Below are 23,587 nucleotides of genomic sequence, written 5' to 3' on the forward strand. Positions count from 1 at the left end.
CCTCTGCCTAAAGCCCGTTGTTGTTTTCTGTGCCTCAGTTTTCCCTTCAGTCCCTGCTCTGGTTTCAGCTGAAGGTCCCTCAGAAATCGCTTCCCACCCTGTTTCACACAGGGCTGACACATAGCACGTCCCACCAGGCCCGTGGGAGGGAGGTGGAGCCCTGTTCCTGTGCTCCCATCCAGCTCCAACCAGCCCTGTAGATGAGCTGAGCTGGACAGTCCTAAACTGCACCAGAGGAGGTTTAGGTTGGACAGTAGGAAGAAGTTCTACACAGAAGGAGTGACTGGGATTGGAGTGGGCTCCCCAGGGAGGTGGTGGAGTCACCAACTCTGGAGGTCTTTAAGAAGACACTGGATGTGGCACTCAGTGCTCTGGTCTAGTTGACAAGGTGGTGGTGTTAGGTCATGGGTTGGACTCGATGACCTCAGAGGTCTTTTCCAACCCAACTGATTCTGTGATTCTGTGACTCTGCGACTCTTGTCCCCACCACACCCTCTGCCCTTGCCCCCCACCTTCCCCCCCAGTTCCGAGGCTCACCACGAGGTTCCCGATGACCATGACCATCATGAAGACGATGAGGCACATGGTCTGGCCGGCCACCTCCATGCAGTCCCACATGGTCTCGATCCACTCCCCGCAGAGGATGCGGAAGACGATGAGGAAGGAGTGGAAGAAGTCGTGCATGTGCCAGCGGGGCAGGGTGCAGTCCACGGAGATCTTGCACACGCACTCCATGTAGCTCTTCCCGAAGAGCTGCATCCCCACCACGGCGAAGATGAAGACGATGATGGCCAGCACCAGCGTGAGGTTCCCCAGGGCGCCCACGGAGTTGCCGATGATCTTGATGAGCATGTTGAGGGTGGGCCAGGACTTGGCGAGCTTGAAGACCCTCAGCTGTGGGGGGAGCAAGGAGGGGAGGTGTTGGTTTGGATTGGAGGGGGCGCTGGTTTGGCTGGGGCTGATGTTACCAACAGGCTGCCAGCAAGGCTGTGACGCTGCCATCACACCTCCACGTGGCTGTTTTACTAAGGCAGGAGGGGTCAAACACTCTGGGAGGAGCACAGACTGACTCCCCTAAACATTTAGCTTGACTCTCAGTGTTACCTTTAGCTGGTGACCATCACAAAGGAGGCTGAACAAGCCATCTCCACCCTGGTGCCACTCACATCCACAACCCCCGGGCACTGAGAGTCCCTCCCTGGCACCTACCAAGCGGAAGGAGCGGAGCACGGAGAGCCCTTGCACGTTGGCCAAGCCCAGCTCCACCAGGCTCAGGGTGACGATGAAGCTGTCGAAGATGTTCCAGCCCTGCTGGAAGTACTCGTAGGGATCCAGAGCAATGAGCTTCAGGACCATCTCTGCAGTGAAGATGCCTGTAAAGACCTGTGGGAAGCAGCACCCTGTCACTTTGGTTGTAAACCAGTGCAGAGCCCTGGGGAAGGGGGAGGGCAGCACTTCTCTTTTTTTGGTGTATTCCCAAAGAATTTTGCCCCTTTAGGTCCAGTCCCAGTTGGGAACAAGCTCCCCAGCTGCTGCCCAGTGTGGCTGGTGAAGCCAGACTGGGAGTACTGGTGACTGATTTCTTCTGGAGGGACACAGAGGTGCGAGTTAGCAGTTGGGAATTAAAAATAAAAATTTCACTGGCAAAGGGACCCCTTTTGAATAACTGGTGAATCACAGACACCAAGCACTGGGAACTGGGCTGCTACTGGGATGCCCCTGTCCCTCCCTGAGCCTTGTGACAGCTGATGTAGATTTTACACATTGCTCCTTCCCTGGGACTACAACAGCTCTGTGAATTATCACGTTACTCCAGAGAGGGCTCAGCGAAGTGACAATTGCCATCCTTGATACAATTCCATGACACAGCACGTGCAGAGGGGCCTGGGGACAGATTTGGCCTGGCTGTGGGTGGTGTTGGGACACACAGCTCTGTGCCTCCACTGGGCAGGGAGGAAAGGCTGTAACATCCCAGCTTCTGCTCCAGCATCCCAGGGGATGGTCCTCACATGCCCCTTGCGTGCCAGCCTACAAACATCCTCTGTTCTGTTCCTGCTCCAGCATCCCAGGGGGTGGTCCCCACATGCCCTTTGAATGCCAGCCCACAAACACCCCCTGTTCTGCTCCTGCCAGCTGATCCCTGCTCCTGTCCTTTACAGCCTGCATGATTCAGGCAGCAGCACTGCAGCTTTAATTCTGGCACAGACAGGAAATCTGGTGGGGGGAAACCACATCTCAGTGGGAGCTACTTCTCCTGCTCCCATCCCTACCTGGCCCTTTCCCAGCAAACCATCCCCAGCCAGAAAAGCTGCTGGGCCAAAGGAAGGGCTGGAGCCATCCTGCAGCGTGGCCGTGCCTTGAGCACCAGCCCATTAATCCCCTTGTATTTCCTGACTGAAATCAGAGACAAAGCAGAAATGTGCTGCACGGCGTCCTGCCCGCCTGGGCACAGCCACTGGCATCTGTCACTCCAGGGCCTGTGCTCAGAGAGGTCTCAGCAAGTGCTGGAGCAGGGCAAGGGGAGAGGAGAAGAGATGGGAGCTCTCCCGTCCCTTAATGCATTTCCCACTACTACCAGGGGTCTTTTCCCACCAGCAGATTCCATCCAGCTGAAAGCCATTTGCCTTGAGCTCGGAGCAGGAGCAGCCACAGCTGGGTGTTAAATGCACCTATAAAATCAGGACAGCTCAGATTTGCAGTGATTTCACCAGGAAAAGCCCTGATTATTATTATTTTTAGTGCTGCCAGCATTCTTTCTTCCTGCTCAGTGGAGACCTGTTTGCTCCCACAATCTCCAATGCCCCCTCTCTGCCCTGTGGCCACCCAGCATCACGAGGACAGCGTGGTGCCAGCCAGGGCTTGGCAGCAGCTCGTGCCTGACCCTGGGTTGTGATGTAGAGGATGGCTCAGAAGGGCTCTGCAAGGCCATGGCCACACTGGAGACGCACCAAGGCAGGCAGAGGCCGCAGCAGGAGGAGAGCAGGGAATGATGGATCCCACCCCCACATCAATTCCCTTGATCTGGACCATCCTGGAGCCCAGCCCTGAGCAGGGATGATGGATCAGGCCCCTGCAGTGCTTCCTCAGTGTTTTCAGGTAGGAATCCACACTGTTTGAATACCACAACAGCAGCAGAGTGGGGTGGGGGGGATATCTGCCCACAGGGTGGGAGATGGGGCTGCTGTGCCTCTCAATGGGAAGGATGGATTGCCCAGAGCTGCCTACCAGGTTCCCCACAGACAGCACGTTCTCAAACTCCTCTGTCATGGGGTAGTGCTCCATGGCCATGAAGAGCGTGTTGAGCACGATGCAGATGGTGATGCCCAGGTCCACGAAGGGGTCCATCACCACCAGCTTGACAAACTCCTTCAGCTTCACCCACGGATAACAGCAGTTCCAGACCAGGAATGTGTGGGCGAATTTGTACCACCAGGGCGGGCACTTCTGGTGAGCTTCCTCCAGCTCTGAGGGCAGGAAAGGACAACGACATCAGTGCAGGATGATCCTGTCCTCACCCTGGTGATGGACCCCTATGAGTTTAATATGGGGGGGTCCCAAAAGGAGGAGTCCTCCCATGCCCAGGCACAGTGAGGTTGCAGACTCGACCCTCCAAACTGGAGAGGGATGGAAAAGCAGATCAGTCAGGGAACTGTTGGTCCAATCCTGCTCTCAGCCCCTGGGCAGAATTTGAGGTGTCCCTGCCACACTGAGATTGGAGGGACATCCAAGGGAACTCCTCTGGGGTGGCCATAGGGTTTTGTGCCCATTCTCAGGGGGGACAGAGCCTGGTGCTGCTGAGTTTATGGTATTTTTTGCTGAAGCTGAAACAGCAGCTCCTGGGAAATTGGCTCTGGAGACTCCTCCAATGAACTGTAATCCCTAATTTGTGTGAGATATTGGACTATTGCTTCCAGGCACCATCAGAGTGAGATAGGATGAAAAGCCTTGCTTAGGCATCACTGCAGTGCCCTGACCCTGTATGGAGACCCCAGGCCCAGAGTCATCCCTTGCCTGGGGCTGGGGATTTGGGACAGCCACTATCACCAACCCAAACCCACCAACACACACCCCAGGGCACCCACAGCCCTCACCCAGGCTGGGAGAAATGTACCTTCTACAGCGTTGGAGATGACACTGATGGCACTTCCCACCCTCTTCTCGAGCCCTGGCCCGTCCTGGTTGCCCACACTGAGGTGGTTGTGGTCCTGTTTCTCCGGCTCAGAAGTTGGGTTGAACTAGGAGGAGAGGAGGGATGGATGCAGAGCTGTTTAATGCACTGAAGGGACAGCAGGCAGAAAAAAGGGCACAGGGTGGAGAGACCTGGGCACAAGCCTGTCCCTCCAGGGGGGTTTGTCAGGGTGGGCACCCTCAGGGGATGGCAGAGGCAGGGCCAGGCACGTACATCAATCACCGTATCGGATCTCTGCAGGGTGATCTTGGGGATCACCTGCCCGTTGCAGTCCTTTGCCTTGTCCTGGTCACTGTTGACGTCTGAGTCGTGCTCCTTCTGCTGCTTCTCGGCCACGCTGCTGGGCAGGGAATCGCTGCTGGACCTCCTGTCCTGCAACTGCACAACAACACACAGCCCCATCACCCCCCTGGCCACAGCCCACGGGAATGTCCCACAGTGGGCTGTGGAGGGCTTGGGAAAACCCCTTCCAGCCCTGGAAGTGTCCAAGGCCAGGTTGGATGGGGCTTGGAGCACCCTGGGCTGTTGGAAGGAGTCCCTGCCCATGGCAGGGGGTGGCACTGGGTGGGCTTTAAGGTCCCTTCCAACCCAAACCATTCTGCAATTCTACACCTCTTTGCAGTAGCTCACCAGCAGTTCCAGGCCTTTCCCTTTCACTTTTCACAGATGAATTAAAATCTGTTCAAATTTGGTCAGGAGGAATAATTCATAAGGACAAAATTGTGCAAACCTTCTCAGTCCTGTCTTGCAGGAAACTTTAGCCTTTGAAACATGCTTTCATTCCAAATGGGAAAGCAGAAAAATCTTCAAAGATAGTTCTGAAGTGTGATCCCCAAGATTTTTGGGCTTGCACTGAATTTGGGAATGTTTGGATCAAAATTTAATTACTTTTTTTCCCCCGAGTGTCTTATTATTGCACGTGGAATTTTTTATTTTTATTTTTTCTTTCTGACAATGCTATTAACATCTGAAGTTTACTACACCCTAAGGATGCCACAGAGGACTGGGAGCATCTCTATTGCCCCTGCACGTTGCTGAGATTCCAACACAGTTTCCACTCTCAGTCAGGGCACATTAAATAGATCCGAGCCCCCATTTCTCGTAGGTGCTTTGCCCTCACACTCAGCCTTATTCTCTCTGTCTTTTTAAATTTGTCTGTGTGACTAGGAAGGAAAAACAACCCTTAATAAAGCCTCTGGCCAACTCCTGGTTAATTTGTTCAGCCTGACCCGGAGTCCCTCGGGCAGGGCTTGCTCAGCCCCATCCTGCAAACAGGAGCAACCGGATAAAAACAAGCCACTTCCTCAGAGGATGTTGTGGCTCAGCACAGATAAGCTCTAGAGACAGTCAGACATTGTTTTGTGTCTCCCTACATGCAAGGGAGCTGGTGTTTTGCCCAAAACTAACAGATTTGCAGGGATGGCTCCTGTGGATGTTGCTGACATGGATCAAAACGATGATTAGGGATGGAAAATGGCTGGGCTGCAGTACCAGACATCGCAGAGGCTTTTGGCCATGTTTTTACAAGCACATTGTGCTGAAAATACACACCCAAGGACCAAAAAGGGGCTAAGGTAACACCCTGGGATCACAACAGAGCAGATGTCTCTTGTCCAGATCGTGCTTTTGCCAAGAAAGGTTGGAACAGATGACCCTGGAGGACTCTTCCAACCTGATATTTGTGGAATCCCAGAATGCTTTGAAGAAAGGACCTCAAAGAGCATTCATTTCCAACCTTCCTGCAATGAGCAGGGAGACCTCCCACCATACCAGGTTTCCTCGGCTCCCATGAGGACACTGTGAGGGCACCAGAACTTCCCCAGTGAGACTCAGGGTCTCTCAAGCCCTTTGTGCTGTCTCCAGGCCAAAGCAAACGTTTTGCACACACATTTAGCTTTGCTGCAGCTGCCCCATCTTCCTTGGGCACCACCTTTGCAACCCTGATGACACTGTGCCTTAGCTCCCTGATGTACTCCAAGGAGATTCATTGTTAGTTCTAATGACATTTATGCCTTGTCCCTCACCACCTCCTCTCAAGCAACACCTCCCCTCTGTGCTGCTCCTCTCTGCTGCCTCCCTGTGCTCCCCATCCTGGGATTTGGATGTGGAAATTAAATATTTTCAGCCTTCTTTTTTGTTTTTTTTTTACCCCACAGGATAAAAAAAATCTATCTGGATTACTCAGTTCTTATCTTCCCTTCCTATCAACCAAACGCTCGGATTTCACATAAACTGAAGCACCACCACACTTGTTGCCGCCTCCCTTTTTCTCCCCCATTCCCGAGATTTCGGCCTCCACCCTTCCCACCGACCATCTTCTCTTGCTCCTCTTGTTGCTTCTTCAGCTGCTCCATGAGCTGCTGAAATTCCTCCTCCTTCTGCTGCTCCTCCAGCAGCGTGGCGTCGTTCTGCTCCGCGTAAGCCATGGCCACCACTGCCAGGATGAGGTTGATGAGGTAGAAGGAGCCAAGAAAGATGACCACCACGAAGAAGATCATGTAGGTTTTCCCTGCTGCACGCAGTGTCTGTGGGGACAGGAGGCAGGGCTGTCAAGGTGTGGCTTTGGCAGTGCTTCCAAATGTCCTGCAGTGGGACACCCTCCCATTTGCGGGAGGAGGAAAATGTTTTGTTCCCATCTTCCCCAAGGGGCTGGTCATTGCCCAGAGGACCTTCCTGCGACCTGTGGCACTGGGTTGGGAGTTGTGGGAAGCAGCCATAAGTCTCAGCACATCCCCCTTGTGCCCAGGGCTGTGAGTGTGTGTGGAGATGGGACAGGATTTCATCATTGACTCGCTTTGCTGTGAGGGGCTGATGTCCCTCAGCCCCCAGCTTCTCAGGTCCCACACTTGGGACAAGGTGGTCCTTTTCTCACTCTGGATCTGGGTATAATCCTTTCCAGAAGACAGGGATAGCTTTAGACATAGGATTTCTTTTACCTGAACAGCCTCTGGAAACAGGTTTTGTGGTGTCTCCCTAGAGGATGACTCAATGAGGGGACAAGTGACATGTCTTGTCCTCCTTACCCTCTCCCTCAGCTCAAGCCAGAGCTGCAATAAATACCCTTATTAAATACTCTGATTTCTATGGCAGAGCTGACAGCACCACTGCAGGACACCTGGGCTTTGCCCTGAAAAATAAACTGCACTCTCAGGTCAGAGAAACTGGATGTGACATGCACCACCTCTGCCAATCCTGCTTGGGTCCATAAACCACAAGACAAAGACCCACAGGTTTCCAGTCAATGACTTTTCCCCTGTCTCAGACCAGGGGCAAGCACTGAAACAAGAGGAGCTCTTGCACAAGGATAGAAATGTGGTGCCTACCAGCTGGAAGAGGTTCTCCCAGTAGTCCTGTGTCATGAGGCGGAAGAGGGCCAGGAAAGCCCAGCTGAAGGTGTCGTAGTTGGTGTAGCCGTAGTTGGGGTTCCTCCCTGCCTTCATGCACTCGTACCCTTCGGGGCACTTCCTGCCAAAGGAGCCGTGGGGGCAGCCGGTGTGAGCCCCCCAAACTGCCCCTTCTGGCACCCACAGCCAAACCCTCCAGCCCTGGAGATGTGGAGATGCACCAGGGGGACCCTTCCCACCAAGCTGATAAGTTTGGGTGCCTGGACTGATATATACCACCTTCCCCAAAGTTGGTACAGTCAGGATGCCCTGAGAAATACCACCTCAAGCTGATACCATTGGGATGCTCCCATCAATAACCACCCCCCACCCCAGCTGATACAGTTGGGATGCCTGGAGTGATACCACCCAAAACTGAGACAGTCAGATGCCTGGACTGTGATACCACCTTCCCCAAAGCTGATACCACCAGGGTACCTGGACCAACCCCCCCACCAAAGCTGTTACAGTGAGGATGACCAGACTGATACTCCCCCAAACTGATGTTCCAACTCATAACCACCCAAGTTCATATGGTCAGGATGCCTGGATCCATATCTGCTCAAGCTGACACCACTGGAATGCTCCAACAGATACCATTGGGATGCCCAGACTGATACCCCCACCCCAAGCTGATCCATTGAGATTCCCAGACTGTTTGCCTACAGAAAACACTCCCAGCCCCAACGCTGTCCTATCCCAAGCTGGCTGCAACACCTCCCTCATCCCCTCCCAGGGATCCAGAGGGTCCCCCAGCCCCTGGCAGGGACTGCACTCACCCGGCATCACTGCTGTTCCCACAGAGCAGGGCATCAAGGGCTCCCTCCAGGAAGTAGAAATTGGCTTTGGAGTTGGGGAAAGAGCAAGACATAACAATAAATAAACACCTAAATAAACACAGATATTGATTTTCAAGTTCTTGGTAGCAGCTTGCTGTCAGGGAAATTCCTTGAATCCCAGGGAATGTCACTGAATCCCAGCATGGGGCATTGGGGTAGCTCTTCTGACTTTACTCTTTGTGTTGGTGCTGGTTCATGGCAGTGTTTCATCGACCCAGAGGACTCCCAAGCCCATGAACAGCTTTGGAGCTGGCCAGGGTCAGGGCTCCCGGGAAACTGGGTTAACATGTGGTCAAAGGATCAGGGCTGGCCTGTTTTGCTGGGAAAAGCAGGGCATTCCCAGGGAATGCTGAGCATGGAGTCCCAGAGAAACCTTGTGAAACTGCTACTGCTCCACAGCTTTTGCCTTCCTCCTGGAGAAGCTCACCCTGCTCGCACACCAGGGCTCCTTAAAGTTCCTCCTCAGAACTCCAGGGCAGACCCAGAGCCACAGGAGCTGCCAAGCAGTGCCACCACAGATCACCTGCCCCCTACGGATTGAATCTGCCCCCCTACCAAAAGCCTTCCTGTAATTAATGCCGAGACATAACCTGACCTTCTGAGCTCTGCCACGGGTCCCAAGTGAGATGTGGAATGTTCCTGCGGACCATCCCTCCACCACACACCTCTGCCAGGAGGATTTTCTGAGATTTCTACGTTTTCATGGAGTTTAAAACCTCAAAACCGAAGAGCAAACAAAAAACCCCCACACTTTGGGACAGAATTTTCAGAGAAGGGATAGGAAAAGGGCAGTTTTGGAGGACTGTCTGAGGACCTGTGCTGGTCCCACCTCTCCCTCCTTCCCCTCCTGTGGCTGTGGTGGTGTTGCAATGCTCATGGGACATTGTGGTACCTGGGCAAGGACCCAGCTATGATGCAGCAGTGAAAGTGGGTGAGGAATGTCATTCCTGCATCCTTCCCTCTGTATTTCCACCTGAAGTCCCATCTGTCCCTGCAGGGTTTGGTCTCCCTGCTTTGACCACCCCAGTGGGAGATTGTGCCCTCACTAGCCAGTGAGAGGTGGAGACACTGGTTTATCCAATGGTGAAGCATTTCTGGAGGAGTTTAGCTTGTCCAGGAGGACCACATTTTCCCTGTCAAGGTGGATTCCATCCCATCTGTGCCTCCTGTGTGTGTGCACAACCCGTTTTCCCACCAGCCACATCTCCATGCAAAGCACCTTGGCAGGAAGATCCCTGTGAGCAAACCATCTTGTTCTGGCATGGGAAGAGCAGGGAAACAGAGGAGCAAACCAGGGTGATGGGTGTGGAGAGAAGGGGCTGCACGAGCCTTCACTCACCTTCATCACTGATGTAGGCCTCGAAATCAAAGGTGCTGTTGCCGGTGAAGTTGCCGGTGAAGTTACCGGCAAAGTCATCCATGAAGTTGTAAAATGTGGAGTTGACCAACGTGTCATTGTCCAGCTCCAGGTCCCCCAGGAAGGTGGCGTTGGGGGGGGGCCACCGCACGCACTTCTGCCGGAGGTTCCCCATGAAGAGCTGGAGGCCGATCAGGGCGAACACGCTCAGGCAGAACACCGTGAGGATCATGACATCCGAGAGCTTCTTCACCGACTGGATCAGAGCCCCAACGATGGTCTTCAGCCCTGAGGAGAAGTTGTATCACCACTGAGCTAACTGCTCGCTTGCCAATTGCGGGGGAACGTGCTGTGGTGTTCCCAAAAGCTGCCGGATCTGGTGGGGGAATGTGTGGCCTCACCAAATTCCCCTCGCACGTGCTCAGACCCCCAGCTCTGTGTCCCATGTCACATCCCAGCTGTCTGCCTGTCCCCACACATTGCTGAGCAGTAAAAACCCTTCCCCCAAAACTTTCCCCTTGGGACCGGTGCTGGCCAAGCCTCCCCATCCCAACCTTGGGATATCACGAGCCAAAGCTCACCCCGGCCTGTCAATTCCTTTGGACTTCCTGTTTGCCCCAAATGTCATGACCTGGCCCTTTTTTTGGCCCAAACCACTACACTGGCACATGGAAAAGCTCTTGCTGGCCCAGCTGGATGATGCTGAGCACCTCTCTCAGCTCCAGGAAAGCCTCTGTGGTCCAACACCACACGTGCTGCTGTCCCATGGGTGGTCAGGAGCCCAGCCAGACCCTCCATCCTGATCCTTCCAGCTGGAGAATCCCCCGTTTGTCCAAGTGAAAGTGACAAAGTGACATCTGCATTAAGCATCTGGGTTAACTCATCTCCCCCTCCCAACATCCCAAGCTGTTTCCTCCACAGGGGAGGCTCGTCTACAGATCCTCAGTGGGCTTTTGCCATGGAGGATTTTGTTCCCATCACCCAAGGTCTGCATGGGTGATGGGTGATGCTGGCACATCCCAGCATTGATCTTGAAAGCTTCTCTGAGCACAGAGCTTTCTCATGTGGAGGCAATTCTCCAAAGACATGATTTTCAGCCCTCTCATCGTGCCAGCTCCTTGCTCCCCAAACTATTTAGGTAAAAACCCTGTCCTTCAAGGGTTTGTCTGTGTTGGGAAATGGCCAAGGTCAGCCATTCTCATACCAGCTTATTTTTGCAACTGCTATTTCTGCAGGGCCTCTGGGGGATGTCGTTCCCCAAAAAAAAGCAGCAGTTTACATTTTGCTGAATGCAATTTTTAGCCTGTTTGGTGAAGGCAAAAAAATGTTCAAATGTGAACCCTAAAGATCTGGAGGCTGCAGGGACATGAGAATTTATTCACCACAAGAGATTATCAGTTTCAGTTCAGTCTCGTGCTTCCTCCAGGGGTCTGAGTGATCCTTTCTGTGGGCTTGCATCAGCTGGTACCAAGCAGGGTGGTATCAGATTTGGGCAACAGCCACCAGAGATAACTGATAACGTGCTCCTCACACCACAGGCAGGAGGTTTGGGTTGATATTAAACACTCACCACGTGGCTCTTGCACTAATACCCATTAAATATCTCAATCCAAGCAAACTCAGCAGTGGGGACAAAACTGAGTTCGTGGCTCTAAGAATTGAACTATTTGGTTTATCGAGCCCACAAACCCACTGTGGGCACAAACCCCCTTAAGGTATCTCCAAGGAGCCCTAAAAATGATGTCTGGCTCATCAGGGGCTTTCCCTGCCAAACAACCCAAAAGCTGAATTTTGTGGAAAACTGTAGGTGTGGAATACCTTATTTCCTGTTTTCTCCTAGAGCTGTCAAAAGAACAAGGAATTGCTGTGAAAGGTGGGAATGTCTGAGCTCAGGGGAGTACACAGAAGGGAGAGTCCTTCTTCAAGTCCCACCTGGTATGACAGTGATGGTTTTCAAGGCGCGGAGGACGCGGAAGGTCCTGAGAGCAGAGATGTTCCCCAGGTCCACAAACTCGGTGATGTAGCTGCAGGACAGGGGAGGGAAACGGCTTCAGGGTCTCTGCCAGGCACTCAGCAGTGTCCAAACCTCCTGTCACCCCCCATCCCACCGAACTCACGCCATGGAGATGACCATGAAGTCCAGCCAGTTCCACGGGTCGCGCAGGAATGTGAAGTCGTCGATGCAGAAACCTCTCGACAGGATCTTGATGAGGGACTCAAAGGTGTATATCGCAGTGAAGGCGTATCTGCAACGGGAGCAGTGACTCGGGGGATGCTCCCCTAGGTCCAAGGGCCAGCTCTGGATGAGGTTTTGTCCACCCCTGGCAATGGGACCACGCTGGGGTGCAGAGGTTGGGGGGCTGATGGATTTCTGGGGTGCTTCAGCACTGGGAGAGTTTTTCACCTCACCTCATAAGGTAAGTTGGGGCATCCTGAGGTACCCATTCCTTTGGGGATTATTCTGCAACACCTCTGATGCCTGCTGATGTCCCAGCCCCACCGTACTCTCTGTGAAGCCCCGCTGAGACCTGACTGTGCAGAACCACAGCAGGAAATGCTGGATATCCCCCTCCCACCTGGGACAGGGTGTCCATGATCCTTGGACACGTGGATCTGCTCACCCTCTCCAGAACGTCACTAATGACCCAACCCAACCTGCTCTACAGGTTGAACTCCCATCATAGGGCCCCCACCAGGTTTTGGGTAGCTCTGAAACACTCTTTGCAATGCCTAATGTAGATTCCTGCTGAGATCAAGAGGGTCACCAGCGTTTTCCAGGGACACCCCTCCTGCTCTGAAGGGTGCTGGGAACTCAACACCCCCCTCTCTCAGCCTTGGTCCTGTCCCTCCCGAGGATGGCCGAGCTGGGGTGGCCCCCATGGCCAGGGGAGGTCACAGGGACTTACTCCACATTCTTGGACCACGCCGGGGGGTTGCTCATGGTCATAAACACGCAGTTGGTTAAAATAGTGATCATGATGAACATGCTGAATAATTTAAAACCTGGTCAAGGAGAAATGCTGTGGCTGTTGCCTGGATCATCCCCTTCCTGCGGTTATGAGGCCAAGCATCCCTGCTCCTCTTGTCCTGGCTCCCGCCTGGCCTGCTCCCTCACCCTGACCTGCTCCTCCTGTGCCCACACTTTTCCCTTAGACTCCCTGCTCCCATGTGTGATCCTGGCCTCTTTCCCTTCCTTTCTGCTCCCCTTCCCAGATCCACAGTGCTGGCTCTGCCCCCCTTCTTGCCCCTCTGTGCTCCTTCCTCTCCATCACCCCAGGATACAGCTTTCCCTGCCTCTCTGGCCCCTCTGCCACAAACACCCCCTCATTTTATACCCCGTTCCTGGCCACCAACCTCTGCTGCCACCAGAGCTCTGCTGGGATCACTTCCCACCCACCCCAGTGCCCCTCTTGCTCCTGGGGTCCTTTCCTGCCTTTCCATCTCTGCTTGTCTCACACCAAAAGCCCCAGCACTGCCCAAGTTGTCTCCTCCCCTGCACTGCAATGTCCTGGTTCCTCTGCCTTCCCTCTCCCAAATAATCCTTTGAGCTCCCCAACCCACCCACTTCCCAGGTGGGACAGGATCCCCTGACCTGTAAACATTTCCCTTCCTTTCCAAGTCTCTCCAGACCTCAAACACCTTCAATCCCTTCCTAGGAAGCTCCACCATTTGGATTTCTCCCCTTCTTCAAACAAACAGATTCCTCCCTTCTCCAACCAAGACCAAGTTCTTGGTGCCACCAAGGTGCCCAAAGCCTCCAATCCCCCACTCCTGAAGAGCTGGTCGGCTGGTCAGTGGGTCCTGGCCATGCTGGGGGGGCAGCCCAAGAGGTTTCCTCACCACACCATCAATAAAACCCTTCTCTCAGCCCTCTCCCAGGTCTGTTTGCACCCTGAGCACCAGGGTTTGACCAGCAGAGCAGCATCCCAGAGGTCAAGGATATGAATGGATGAGCACTTTGATGGCTCCTCTGCGGATGGGGTGGAAGGGCCCCAGCATGTAGAGGGCAGGGGTGGCCGAGAAGCGGAAGATGGACTTCCCTTTGTTGAGGACGATGAATGTCTGTGGAGAAAAGAGGGGAAGGAGGTGGGTTAACCCTTCTGCACACCCCTGATACACCCACAGACCAAGTGCTGCTGTCAGAGGAGAGACCCCTACGCATGTTTGCACCTCTCAAGTCTTGGGGCTTTCCCCAAGGAACAGGGAGAAGCAATCACAGTCTGGGGCTGTGGATCATCAAGAGGAGACCCAGACAAAAGGGAGAGAAGGTCTCTACTTTGCTCTTTTTCTTGGGACTTGCATCTAACACCAAGTCCACCCCACGGGCTAAGCTTTCCCCCTCACCTTCTTGTCCTTGTAGAAAGGGTCCAGGTCCTCCAGCGGGGTCCCGATGAGCTCGGGGGGCGGGTCGCCGTAGATGAGGGGCAGGTTCTTGCCGGCTTCCAGGTCACTGCGGGGCTTGACCTCCTCTTCCTCGGGCATCTCCACCTGCTGCCTCTTTATCCGGAGCGCCTCGGCCTCGGCCATGCGCTGCTCGATGGCGGCCAGCGAGGCCGGGGTGAAGGGGCGCAGGTTCTCGGGGCCCGGGATGAAGGGCAGGCTGGCCATCCTCGCATTCTGCTTCCGGGCCGCCCGCGCCCAGCCTGGGGGGACAGCGGGTGGGGTGGGTGGGTTTGGGGCGTTTCTGCTCAGGGTGATGGCAGGTTTTGGCGAGTGGGTTTGTCTGGAGGGACGTTGGGCTGGCGGGAAGGGTTATTTACGTGTGGGTCGCTCGCGGGCAGAGCATCCCGCGTGTTCCTCCTCGGAGCCACAGGATATGCTGAGTTGGGAGGGACCCACAAGGATCATGGAGCCCAATCCTTAGCCCTGCACAGGACCATCCCCCATTGTCACACCCTGTGCCCCAGAGGATCATCCAAACCCTCCTGGAGCTCTGGCAGCCTTGGGGCTGTGCCCACTGCCCTGGGGAGCCTGTTCAGTGCTAACCACCCTCTGGGGGAAGAACCTTTCCCTGAGATCCAACCTAAACCTGCCCTGAAACAGCTCCAGGCCATTCCCTGGGTTCCTGTCCCTGATCCCCACAGAGATCAGTGCCTGCCCCTCCTCTGCCACTGCCAAAGGAGTTGTAACTGCAGTGAGGTCTCCCCTCAGTCTCCTCCACCTGAACACACCAAGTGCCCAAAATTGCCCCAGTATTGCAGGTGAGGCCACCCCAGTGCAGAGCAGAGCAGGACAATCCCCTCCCTCACCTGGCTGGGGTGAGCTTAGGGTTAGTTAGAGCACCAAGTGAGCTAGTTCTCCTCCCAGACCCTCATTCCACCTCTGATCAGAAGGCACTGTGAAGCTGAGCACCATATGAGCCGAGCAGTTGGTGTCCCTGGCGCCAGCTGAATGTGTTAGACACGAAGTTTCACAACCTAGAACGTGGTTGTTCAACAAAACAAAACACCTTTGACAGCATTGGCACCACTCCAGCTGCCTCCCCTTGGCAGGGCATCGACAGCTTTCCTGCTGCTCCTCGTGCAAGGGACTTGTGGTGCCCAAAGGAAAAGGCTCCTCAGCCAGAGGATCCAGGTCCTGAGGGCTCATGGCCACCTCACAGCACCCAGCCATGGGGAACACAAGGAGTCTGCAGGGGTTAAAGTCTTATCCTGGGCCAAAAAGCAAAGCAATAATGGCACTTTCTAATGTTACAAGGATCAGGATGGATCCCCAGGCAGGAATAGGCTGGGTGGTTTAGGATATCTAAGGATGGCTCCTCTGCAGCACAACAACAACATTGTTGGAGAGGGGAAAGTGGGGAGGAAAGGAGTGGCTGCACCCGGTGGATGTGTCTGCCATGCCCTGAGAGAGGCTGAGATGCCTGACACCAAGTTCCTCAGCACCAGAAAGGTTCTTGCCTTGAGCCCCTGTACTTTGGTTCACTTTTATTTGCCTTGCTATTGAGCCATAACCACCAGCTTGTGCTGGAGATGAGCCCAATATTCCTTATTGCTCAATCCTGCTTTTCAGGAATACTGGGATCACTGAACCTCTGTGCCTCACCCTCCCCAAAACAAGCACCCCACTGGCCAACCCAAACTTTCCAGGATGCTGCCGAGCACCTGACCCCAAAAAACTTTAGGATCAATACTCCTCAGAACCCCAGCTCTGAGAGCTGCAAACCCTCAGCCCTTTGAGATTAGGGAGAACTGGACATTTATAGTCCTGATGGGAAGAGAGACTCTGGGAGCGTAATGGCATCACGTTCCTGTGGTGATGGTAAAGCCAGGGGATAAAGCAATGGCACAGGGAGGTATTGATTTTGAGCTGCATTTTACAAACCACCACAGTCCCTTGCTGTCGCTGGTGAATTAAATTTTGGCACCATGGCTTTGATGCTCATTCAAAATGCAGCTGCTTGCAGGGATGGCAGCAACCTGCTGCCTTTCAGAAAGGGCAACTTCTAAAAACAAAATCAAGTGGACAGAGCATCAATTTTTGTATTTAAATCTGTGGTCTGGAGCACAAGGGAGCTGGGGGGGCTCAGCCTGGAGAAAAGGAGGCTCAGGGGGGACCTTCTGGTTCTGCAACTCCCTGACAGGAGTGGGAAGCCAGGGGGTTCTGCTCTGCTCCCAGGGAACAGGGACAGGAGGAGAGGGAACAGCCTCCAGCTGTGCCAGGGAGGTTTAGATGGGATATTGGGAAAATTTCTCCACAAGAAAGGGTTGTCCACCCCTGGCACAGCTGCCCAGGGCAGTGGTGGAGTCCCCATCCCTGGGGGATGAATATGTACATGTGACACTTGGGGACATGGGTTAGTGGTGGCCTTGGCAGTGCTGAGGAATGGTTGGACTTGATGATCACAGAGGGGTTTTCCAACTTGACGGATTCTGTGATTCTGTTTTAGGGAGGCTTTTGCCATTGCTGTACAGGGTTATTTATTAGCATGAACTGAGTCCCATCACTGCAAAGTGGAGTCCAGCTCCAACTCAACTTGTGGCCCAAACTGATGCAAAACAGAGCCCAGAGCAGCTACCCTGGAAGGGCACAGCCCATCTCACCCCACTCCTGCTGGACCCAAAGGTGGGACCTCATCAAAGCCAGCAAGAAGAGATTTTTTTCCCCCACGTGTGAGGGGATGGGATGGTGCCTGGGCAGTGGGGCAGCAGCTACCACCACTGCTGCTCCTCCTGGAATTATTTATGCTGGATTGACACCCATTTCCCTGCTCCACTTGGGCACCTCTAGAAACTTGCTCCTCGATACCGGTGGCCTCAAAGCTCAAGGCAGAACTTGGGGCTGCGTCTGGCTCTGTCACCCTAAGTCCCACCAGGGATGCACTGGGGCATGGAATCACACACCACCTCCAGCTGGAAGGGACCCATCGAGTCTGACTCCCTGGAGCATCATTCAAACATGCTCAAGCAGGACCAACGGGGGTGCTTCCCACCCCACCTTCTGGCAGCTCTGAGGGCTCGCAGGAGCTTGTTGCACCGGGTAGCCTCAGTTTCCCTGGAAACTCTTGCAGAGCCGTTAGGAAACCCCTGTGCTGTGGGATGCGTAGTGGGGCTCCGGCCCCTCCGGCAGCATCGCTGCTGTCCAGCCCTTCAGTGCACGGGGCGCTGCAGGCTCCACGCTTTTCCTGGAGCCTCCCACTCGCAAGCACTGCCGTGTCCCCTCGCCGTGCCCAGCCCGTGGCGCGGCGGAGGTGGCCGTGCCTCCAGCTGCCACCAGCGATCAGCGCCGGGCTCAGGTTTCTGCAGCCCCATGACTCTGCTCATTCCTCTCCCGGCAGGAGGAGAGAGAGAGAGAGAGAGAGCAGGAGGGGAGCTGGAGGGAGCAGCGCCAGCTTTTGCTCCTGCCCGTGTCTGCTCTTCCTCCCACTGGGATGGAGCCATCGTGCCGTGCCCACACAGGGTGTGGGGGCTGAGGGGTCAGAGAGACAGAGAAAGCTCTGTCCTCGGGTGATGGAGAGCAGGGAGCACGGGGGTGGGCGAGAAGGGAGGCAGAGCCAGCGCTCCGTGGAGCAGAAAGGAGGGGAAGGTGCCAGGAGGGCCATGGAGGGAGATGCTGGGCGTGGGCACCACCCCACAAGGCTATGCTGGGGAGGCCTCAAAGGGGATGCTGCCCTGAGTATGAAAATGCTTCGTGGCTTTCTGGGGTCTTTTGCAGCACCTGGTCCTGCTCTGACCCCTTTGTGACCACAGAGAGATAGTGGGATGACTCCAGGGATCAAACCCAGGACTTAAGCCCCTGCCCAGCTCCCACACCCCACAGCCCTGCAGCCACCAGCATCTCTGGTCGATTGTTGCTTCCAAAAAGAGGAGCCAGGAGCCAAACACGGGCTGTGTGAGGGGCTCAGCCCAGCCCCTCTGCCTCTCCCAGTTCCCATCCCCCTGGTCCCACGGGGCTCTGCCCCAGCTCTCCAAGACCTGGGTGGGACCTGTGAGGGTTCTGAATTAAAGGCAGACTCCTGCCCGTTGATTGTCCTGCTGAGAAATCAGTCATAAAGCTCTGATCTGCTATTTATTGCCTTCTTAAATTTTGGGCAGCCCAGATGAGCTGGATAACTCCTTTTTTTTTGCTGTGACACACGTGAGCTGCAGCTTTTGGACACTCTTCCTATGGCACACCATGGATGAGCATCTCACCCCCTCCCCAGTTCAGCATCAGCAATTAACAGCAGGCAGATGGGACCAGCTTCTTGCTCAGAAGTGCCTGGCCTCCACTTGGAAAGAAATTCAGTTTCCTCTGATATTTTTGGTGCTCTGAGGCAACACGTAAATGAATCAGCCTCCGAAATAGCAGGGGTGGTCTGGGAGGTACCAGAGATGCTGCGTAATTGGTTCTGTTTAACCAGCACAGATGGGAGGGTGGCAGGGTCCTGTCTGAGACTGCTGGGACAGTCACCTCACCCAGAGCTGGCACTTCACCCCTGCACAGTAAAATAACCTCCCGTGGGCTGAGGAAGAGGGGGAAGGATGTTCCTGGCTGTTGTGTATGAACACATGGCGGTGGGGGACAGAGAGTGGCTGGGGTCACCCTGGCCCTGGGGCTCTGCTCCTCCCTCTGCTCTGGGAGAGCATCTGCAAACCTGCAGTCTCCTGGGGAGTCAGTCCAGAGTGATGCAGTTGTTTCCCCACCATACTCAGGCCTGGGTTAATAAGGACAGATACAGCTGGGGGTGTTTCAAGTGAAGACAAGTTGCTCCTGAGAGATCTCAGCCCTACGGATACCCAGAACTTGGGAGACAGCAGTGGGACCCCCTGACCATCTGCAGCATTCCAACACAGCTCAAGGAGGTGTAAGTTAAGTTTACCTGTAAACCTGCCCTGCAAGATTCAGCCTCATAACAGGACACACTGTAAAAACACCAGAGGGACCAATGGGGACTTAAATCCGAGTGAGAAAACAACCAGAATGGCCATGAGCAGGTGTAAATCAGCTTCACTCAGCAAGAACCAGCAGAGCCAGGTGATGCTCAGCCAAGTGCTCCCAGTGCCCGGCACGGGGGCCCTGGAGCAGGGATTAGTGAGGAACAAGGGGCTCTCGTGTGACAAAGGAAACGAGCAGGGGACAGATGGTGCCAAGTGAGCCCGGGGCTGGCCCACACTCTGGGAGCTGTGTTAGCACCAGGGGAGATGAGCCAGCACCCAGCAGCTCAGGAAACCAGACCCACACAGCACAAGCAAAGCACAGTCCTGCAGCACCCCCTCCTTGGCTCCCTGCAGCCCAGAACGTCCTGGGAGGCCCCACTTCCACCCCCACCAGCACCCAGAGGCTGAAGCACACGGGATAACCCAACCCCCTGCATCCCGTTTATTTATCCCCATGGGGACACCCCGGGGTGGGGCAGGATGGTGCAGTTGGGACCAGCTGGCCCTGAGAGGTTTGGGGATGAGTCACAGCTCAGCCACGGGCTCTTGGTGACATGTGTCCCAAGTGCTGCCACAAACACCATCCACGCTCCCTGCTGCACATCCCCACCGGCCCAGGAGGAGAATTCCAGCCCAAAAATCCAGCTGTGTCCTGGGCTGACCCCCAGCAGTGTGGGCAGCAGGTGAGGGGGGGATTCTGCATCCAACTCTGGGGCCCCCAACATAAGAGGGATGTGGAGCTGCTGGAGCGAGTCCAGAAGAGGCCACGGAGCTGCTCCAGGGCTGGAGCCCCTCTGCTCTGGGGACAGACTGGGACAGCTGGGGGGGTTCACCTGAAGGAGAGAAGGCTCCAGGCAGACCTGAGAGCCCCTTGCAGGGCCTAAAGGGGCTCCAGGAGAGCTGGAGAGGGACTGGGGACAAGGCATGGAGGGACAGGACAAGGGGAGATGGCTTCCCACTGCCAGAGGGCAGGGCTAGATGGGATATTGGGAAGGAATTCCTGGCTGTGAGGGTGGGCAGGCCCTGGCACAGGTTGCCCAGAGAAGCTGTGGCTGCCCCTGGATCCCTGGGAGTGTCCAAGGCCAGGTTGGATGGGGCTTGGAGCAATCTGGGCTAGTGGAAGGTGTCCCTGCCCATGTCCAGCATGGTCCTATGGGATGCCACGGCTTGAAAAAGCATTTATTTGTTTATTTCCTACTGTAATTTCCATAAGTTGGGGGAAAAAAAAAGTGGGATAACGGAAAAAAATCTAAAATGTTTTTTTTTTCTGTCCAGAAATAGCACTGGGGGTGGAGAGATCCACGCTAAGTCCTGCAGGTGGGTGATTTACTGGCTGCTGAGCAGGGCCTGGAGCCACATTATTGTTTTCAGGATTGTATGTATTTCTACCAGTAACTCAGATAAACACCCTCATCTGTGCCAGACAAAACGAGCCATTTCATAAACAAATTTACATCCCTTTCTGTAACACGATAATGAGCCATTTAAGAGTCTGATGTTTACTATCCCTGGATAAATTGTCATCCCTTAGTGCTTTGCTGTGACTACATCACAAACACCATCTGGAAAGATAAGGGAAGTCTCCAAAATCATCTCCTGCAAACAAATGGTTCCTACCAGCACTGCTGTGGGATGCTGGGTCTCCACCACTGTGGCAGGTCTAGAAATTCACTGTATTTTTAGGCTGCTTTGCTGTAAAAAGAGAGTGGGCTCAGTTTTCACAAGAAGAAAACAATATCAGTGAGGAAATTGGGAGTCACCCCGACCCTTTTCCCCACTCTATTATCAAAGAGTAGTGGGCTCAGCAGAGTTAGAGAATGAGAAAAAAAAAATTAGGTTTTCATTTTTCAGCATTATCCTTCGAATTCCTGGGGTTTTTAAAGCCCTCAGCGGGGCAGCCCCCTGGGCTGGGGGGCTCAAACACCTCTGGCTGCCGTCAGTGACACGTCCCCTGTGCTGACTCCTGCCACCACCACCGTGGCTTTTTACCCCCTGTGGGTTTGTTGCTCTGCCTGAAGGGTGGCCCAAGCCAAGTGGGCCAGCAGGAATGTGGGGATGCTTCCAACAGCACCCATCATCCCAAGGCGCTGGGTGAGTCTGTGCTGCTGCGATCCACCCGACCCCCAGCAAGAGGCATGGCCTGAAAGCCTTTGGAAAACAATTCCAGAGTGAGCCCAGCGACAGGAGATGCCTTTCCCCAGCCAGAACAGGGGCACTGGGATGCTGCAGCACATTCCTGCTCCCCACATGCCACCACAGTCCCCCAGCTGGGTCCAGAGCAGCCAAGGCCACTCAGTGTGTGCAACCACAGGTCACACACCCCTGGTGTGGCTGTGTGGGCCAAATTCAAGGGGTGGAGAGGGACTTTGGACACAGACCTGGAGTGCCAGGGCAAGGGGGAATGGCTTCCTATTGACAGAGAGGAGGTTTAGATGGGATTTTGGGAAGGAATTGTTGGCTGTGAGGGTGGGCAGGCCCTGGCACAGGTTACCCAGAGAAGCTGTGGCTGCCCCTGGATCCCTAGAAGTGTCCAAGGCCAGGTTGGACTGGGCCTGGAGCAACCTGGGCTAGTGGAAGGTGTCCTTGCCCATGGCAGGGGAGTAAAACAATATGATCTTCAAGGTCCCTTCTAACTCCAATTATTCCACAACTCTGATTTTGAGCACATGATGAACGATTTCTCTGCTAAGGGAGTGATGCTGCTCTGCTGTTTTCTGCCTGCTGGAGACTGCCTGTCTTGAGGAAACCAAGAGGAGCGCTCTTAGCACTCTCCAGCCCCTTTCCTGGCAACAGCCAACCCACTCCATCCTTGTGATGCATTCTGGACAAGGACACCAGCGAGCCGAGGCTGTGCCAGCGCTGGGGGATTTACAAGGAGGAGAAGGACACGATGAATAAATCCTGAGTGTCACAGCCCACTGCAGCAGCACCTTCCATGGGGTCCCCACCACCATGAGTGCTCTGCACCTGCCAAACAAGGTGCTGCTCCCTGGCTCCAGCTCCTTGGAAAGACACAGCTGAGCCCATCTTGTCACTGGCTGAGTTGACGAAGAGTCAAATCCTCAATGCTCAACCTACTGAGGGGGCACCAGCGCCCCCCGGGGCATAAACCACCATCCCCCCGAAATTATGAGCCCTGCAGAGAAAACTGTGAGCCCTGCAGGTGCCACCAGCCACGTGGAAATTAATTTCCTACAACTCCCTGAGTTTTGCCGGCCTGGAGTTACCGGGGACTGCGGCACTCGATGCCCGTGTGCCCACGGCCCACCCGAGGGTACCTGCTGTGCTGGGGGCGGGGGTGGCACACACAGCCTGGGAGCTGTGAAGTCCTGGGATACTCTCCCCGGCCACAGATGGAAATAGGAGGTTGCAACACCCCGCAGCAACGCACTAACCCCCTCCTGCCCGGAGCGGGGGATGCCACCCCGTGCCCCCGTCTCCCGCCATCCCGCTGTCCCTGCTGACCCCCGGGAGGGGATTGCTGGAAAGGGGAGACACCGGGGTGGAGGGCGATTTGGGTTTCTTTTGGGCGGGGGGGGGACGGGGGTTGGCCGAGGTGGAGGCTCGAGCAGGGGGGAAGGGTTAAAGAGGGGACCCTGCGCTTTCCCATTGCCCACTGCCCGCGCTCGGGTGTCACCCAAAGCTCCCGCTCCTCCCTGCCGGCAGCTCTCGTGTCAGGCTTGGAACAGATCTGAGCCGTGCTGCGAAGGCAGCGAGGGCACAGCGTGGGGGAAGGGAGGATGCCGTGGAGCTGCAGTGACCTGCTATCCCCCCGGGGTCCCCACACTCGGGGAGCATGGGAGGGGGGCAGCGATGCAGCACCTCCAGGGGATGCCAGAAGAGACTCCAGCTCCCACAGGGATCACCAACACAGCGCTGGGAGCAGCTCCCAGACCTGCTGCTCCTTTGGGATTTGCAATATCCCTGCAGCATCCCAGGGCTGAAGGATGCCAGTTTTCCCATGGCAGCCTCTGTACCCCAATACCCTGGACCAGACACCCTGAAAATCGGGACCAGCACGGGGCACCTGCAGCTGTCACAGCCCTCTGGGTGCTGACCCCCACACCACCACTCTTGTCCTCCAGCTCCCAAGGGGTCCCATTCAAATCCACATGGAGATGAAGACCCAAAGATGAGCTATTCCAAGGGCTGTGTGAGTAACCAAGGAAGGAGGCAGCTGGACAGGCACAGAGCCCGAGCACCCTTCCCACTATCTCCGCAGCTAGAGCTGGGATCTTTGCCCTCACAATTCCACAAAACATCCACCACTTTCTCCCCCTTCCTCCCCTACACAGAAACGACCTCATAAGTCCAACCTGGAAACAGAAACGATGATGGATGTCTCTTCCTGACCTGCTGCCGCATGTTGTCCTACCCCAAATCCAGCAAATCTCCCTGAGCAAAGTGGGAGCTGACCACGAGGCTCCACAGAGCCCTTCTGTTCTGATCTGGACCCTTCC

At 55.1% G+C, this 23,587-nt stretch overlaps 1 protein-coding gene across 1 annotated transcript in view; it reads right to left on the bottom strand.

Annotated features, from left to right (window-relative positions):
* Positions 1 to 23,587, bottom strand: part of SCN4A (sodium voltage-gated channel alpha subunit 4) — a 42,919-nt gene extending 19,332 nt beyond the window's left edge. Inside the window, exons 1-15 of the mRNA XM_050327450.1 lie at positions 23,444 to 23,587; positions 14,113 to 14,411; positions 13,710 to 13,830; positions 12,675 to 12,762; positions 11,886 to 12,014; positions 11,701 to 11,792; positions 9,751 to 10,056; positions 8,352 to 8,415; positions 7,513 to 7,654; positions 6,502 to 6,714; positions 4,403 to 4,567; positions 4,112 to 4,235; positions 3,226 to 3,464; positions 1,210 to 1,383; positions 538 to 894 (exon numbers count right to left, since the gene is read on the bottom strand). Coding sequence (XP_050183407.1) covers positions 538 to 894; positions 1,210 to 1,383; positions 3,226 to 3,464; positions 4,112 to 4,235; positions 4,403 to 4,567; positions 6,502 to 6,714; positions 7,513 to 7,654; positions 8,352 to 8,415; positions 9,751 to 10,056; positions 11,701 to 11,792; positions 11,886 to 12,014; positions 12,675 to 12,762; positions 13,710 to 13,830; positions 14,113 to 14,411; positions 23,444 to 23,492 — 2,562 coding nt within the window. The 5' untranslated portion in view covers positions 23,493 to 23,587. The remainder of the gene's footprint in view (positions 1 to 537; positions 895 to 1,209; positions 1,384 to 3,225; positions 3,465 to 4,111; positions 4,236 to 4,402; positions 4,568 to 6,501; positions 6,715 to 7,512; positions 7,655 to 8,351; positions 8,416 to 9,750; positions 10,057 to 11,700; positions 11,793 to 11,885; positions 12,015 to 12,674; positions 12,763 to 13,709; positions 13,831 to 14,112; positions 14,412 to 23,443) is intronic.

Source organism: Myiozetetes cayanensis, unplaced genomic scaffold (assembly GCF_022539395.1).
Source record: "Myiozetetes cayanensis isolate MyiCay16 unplaced genomic scaffold, myiCay2020 scf34, whole genome shotgun sequence".
NCBI classification, from domain to species: domain Eukaryota; kingdom Metazoa; phylum Chordata; class Aves; order Passeriformes; family Tyrannidae; genus Myiozetetes; species Myiozetetes cayanensis.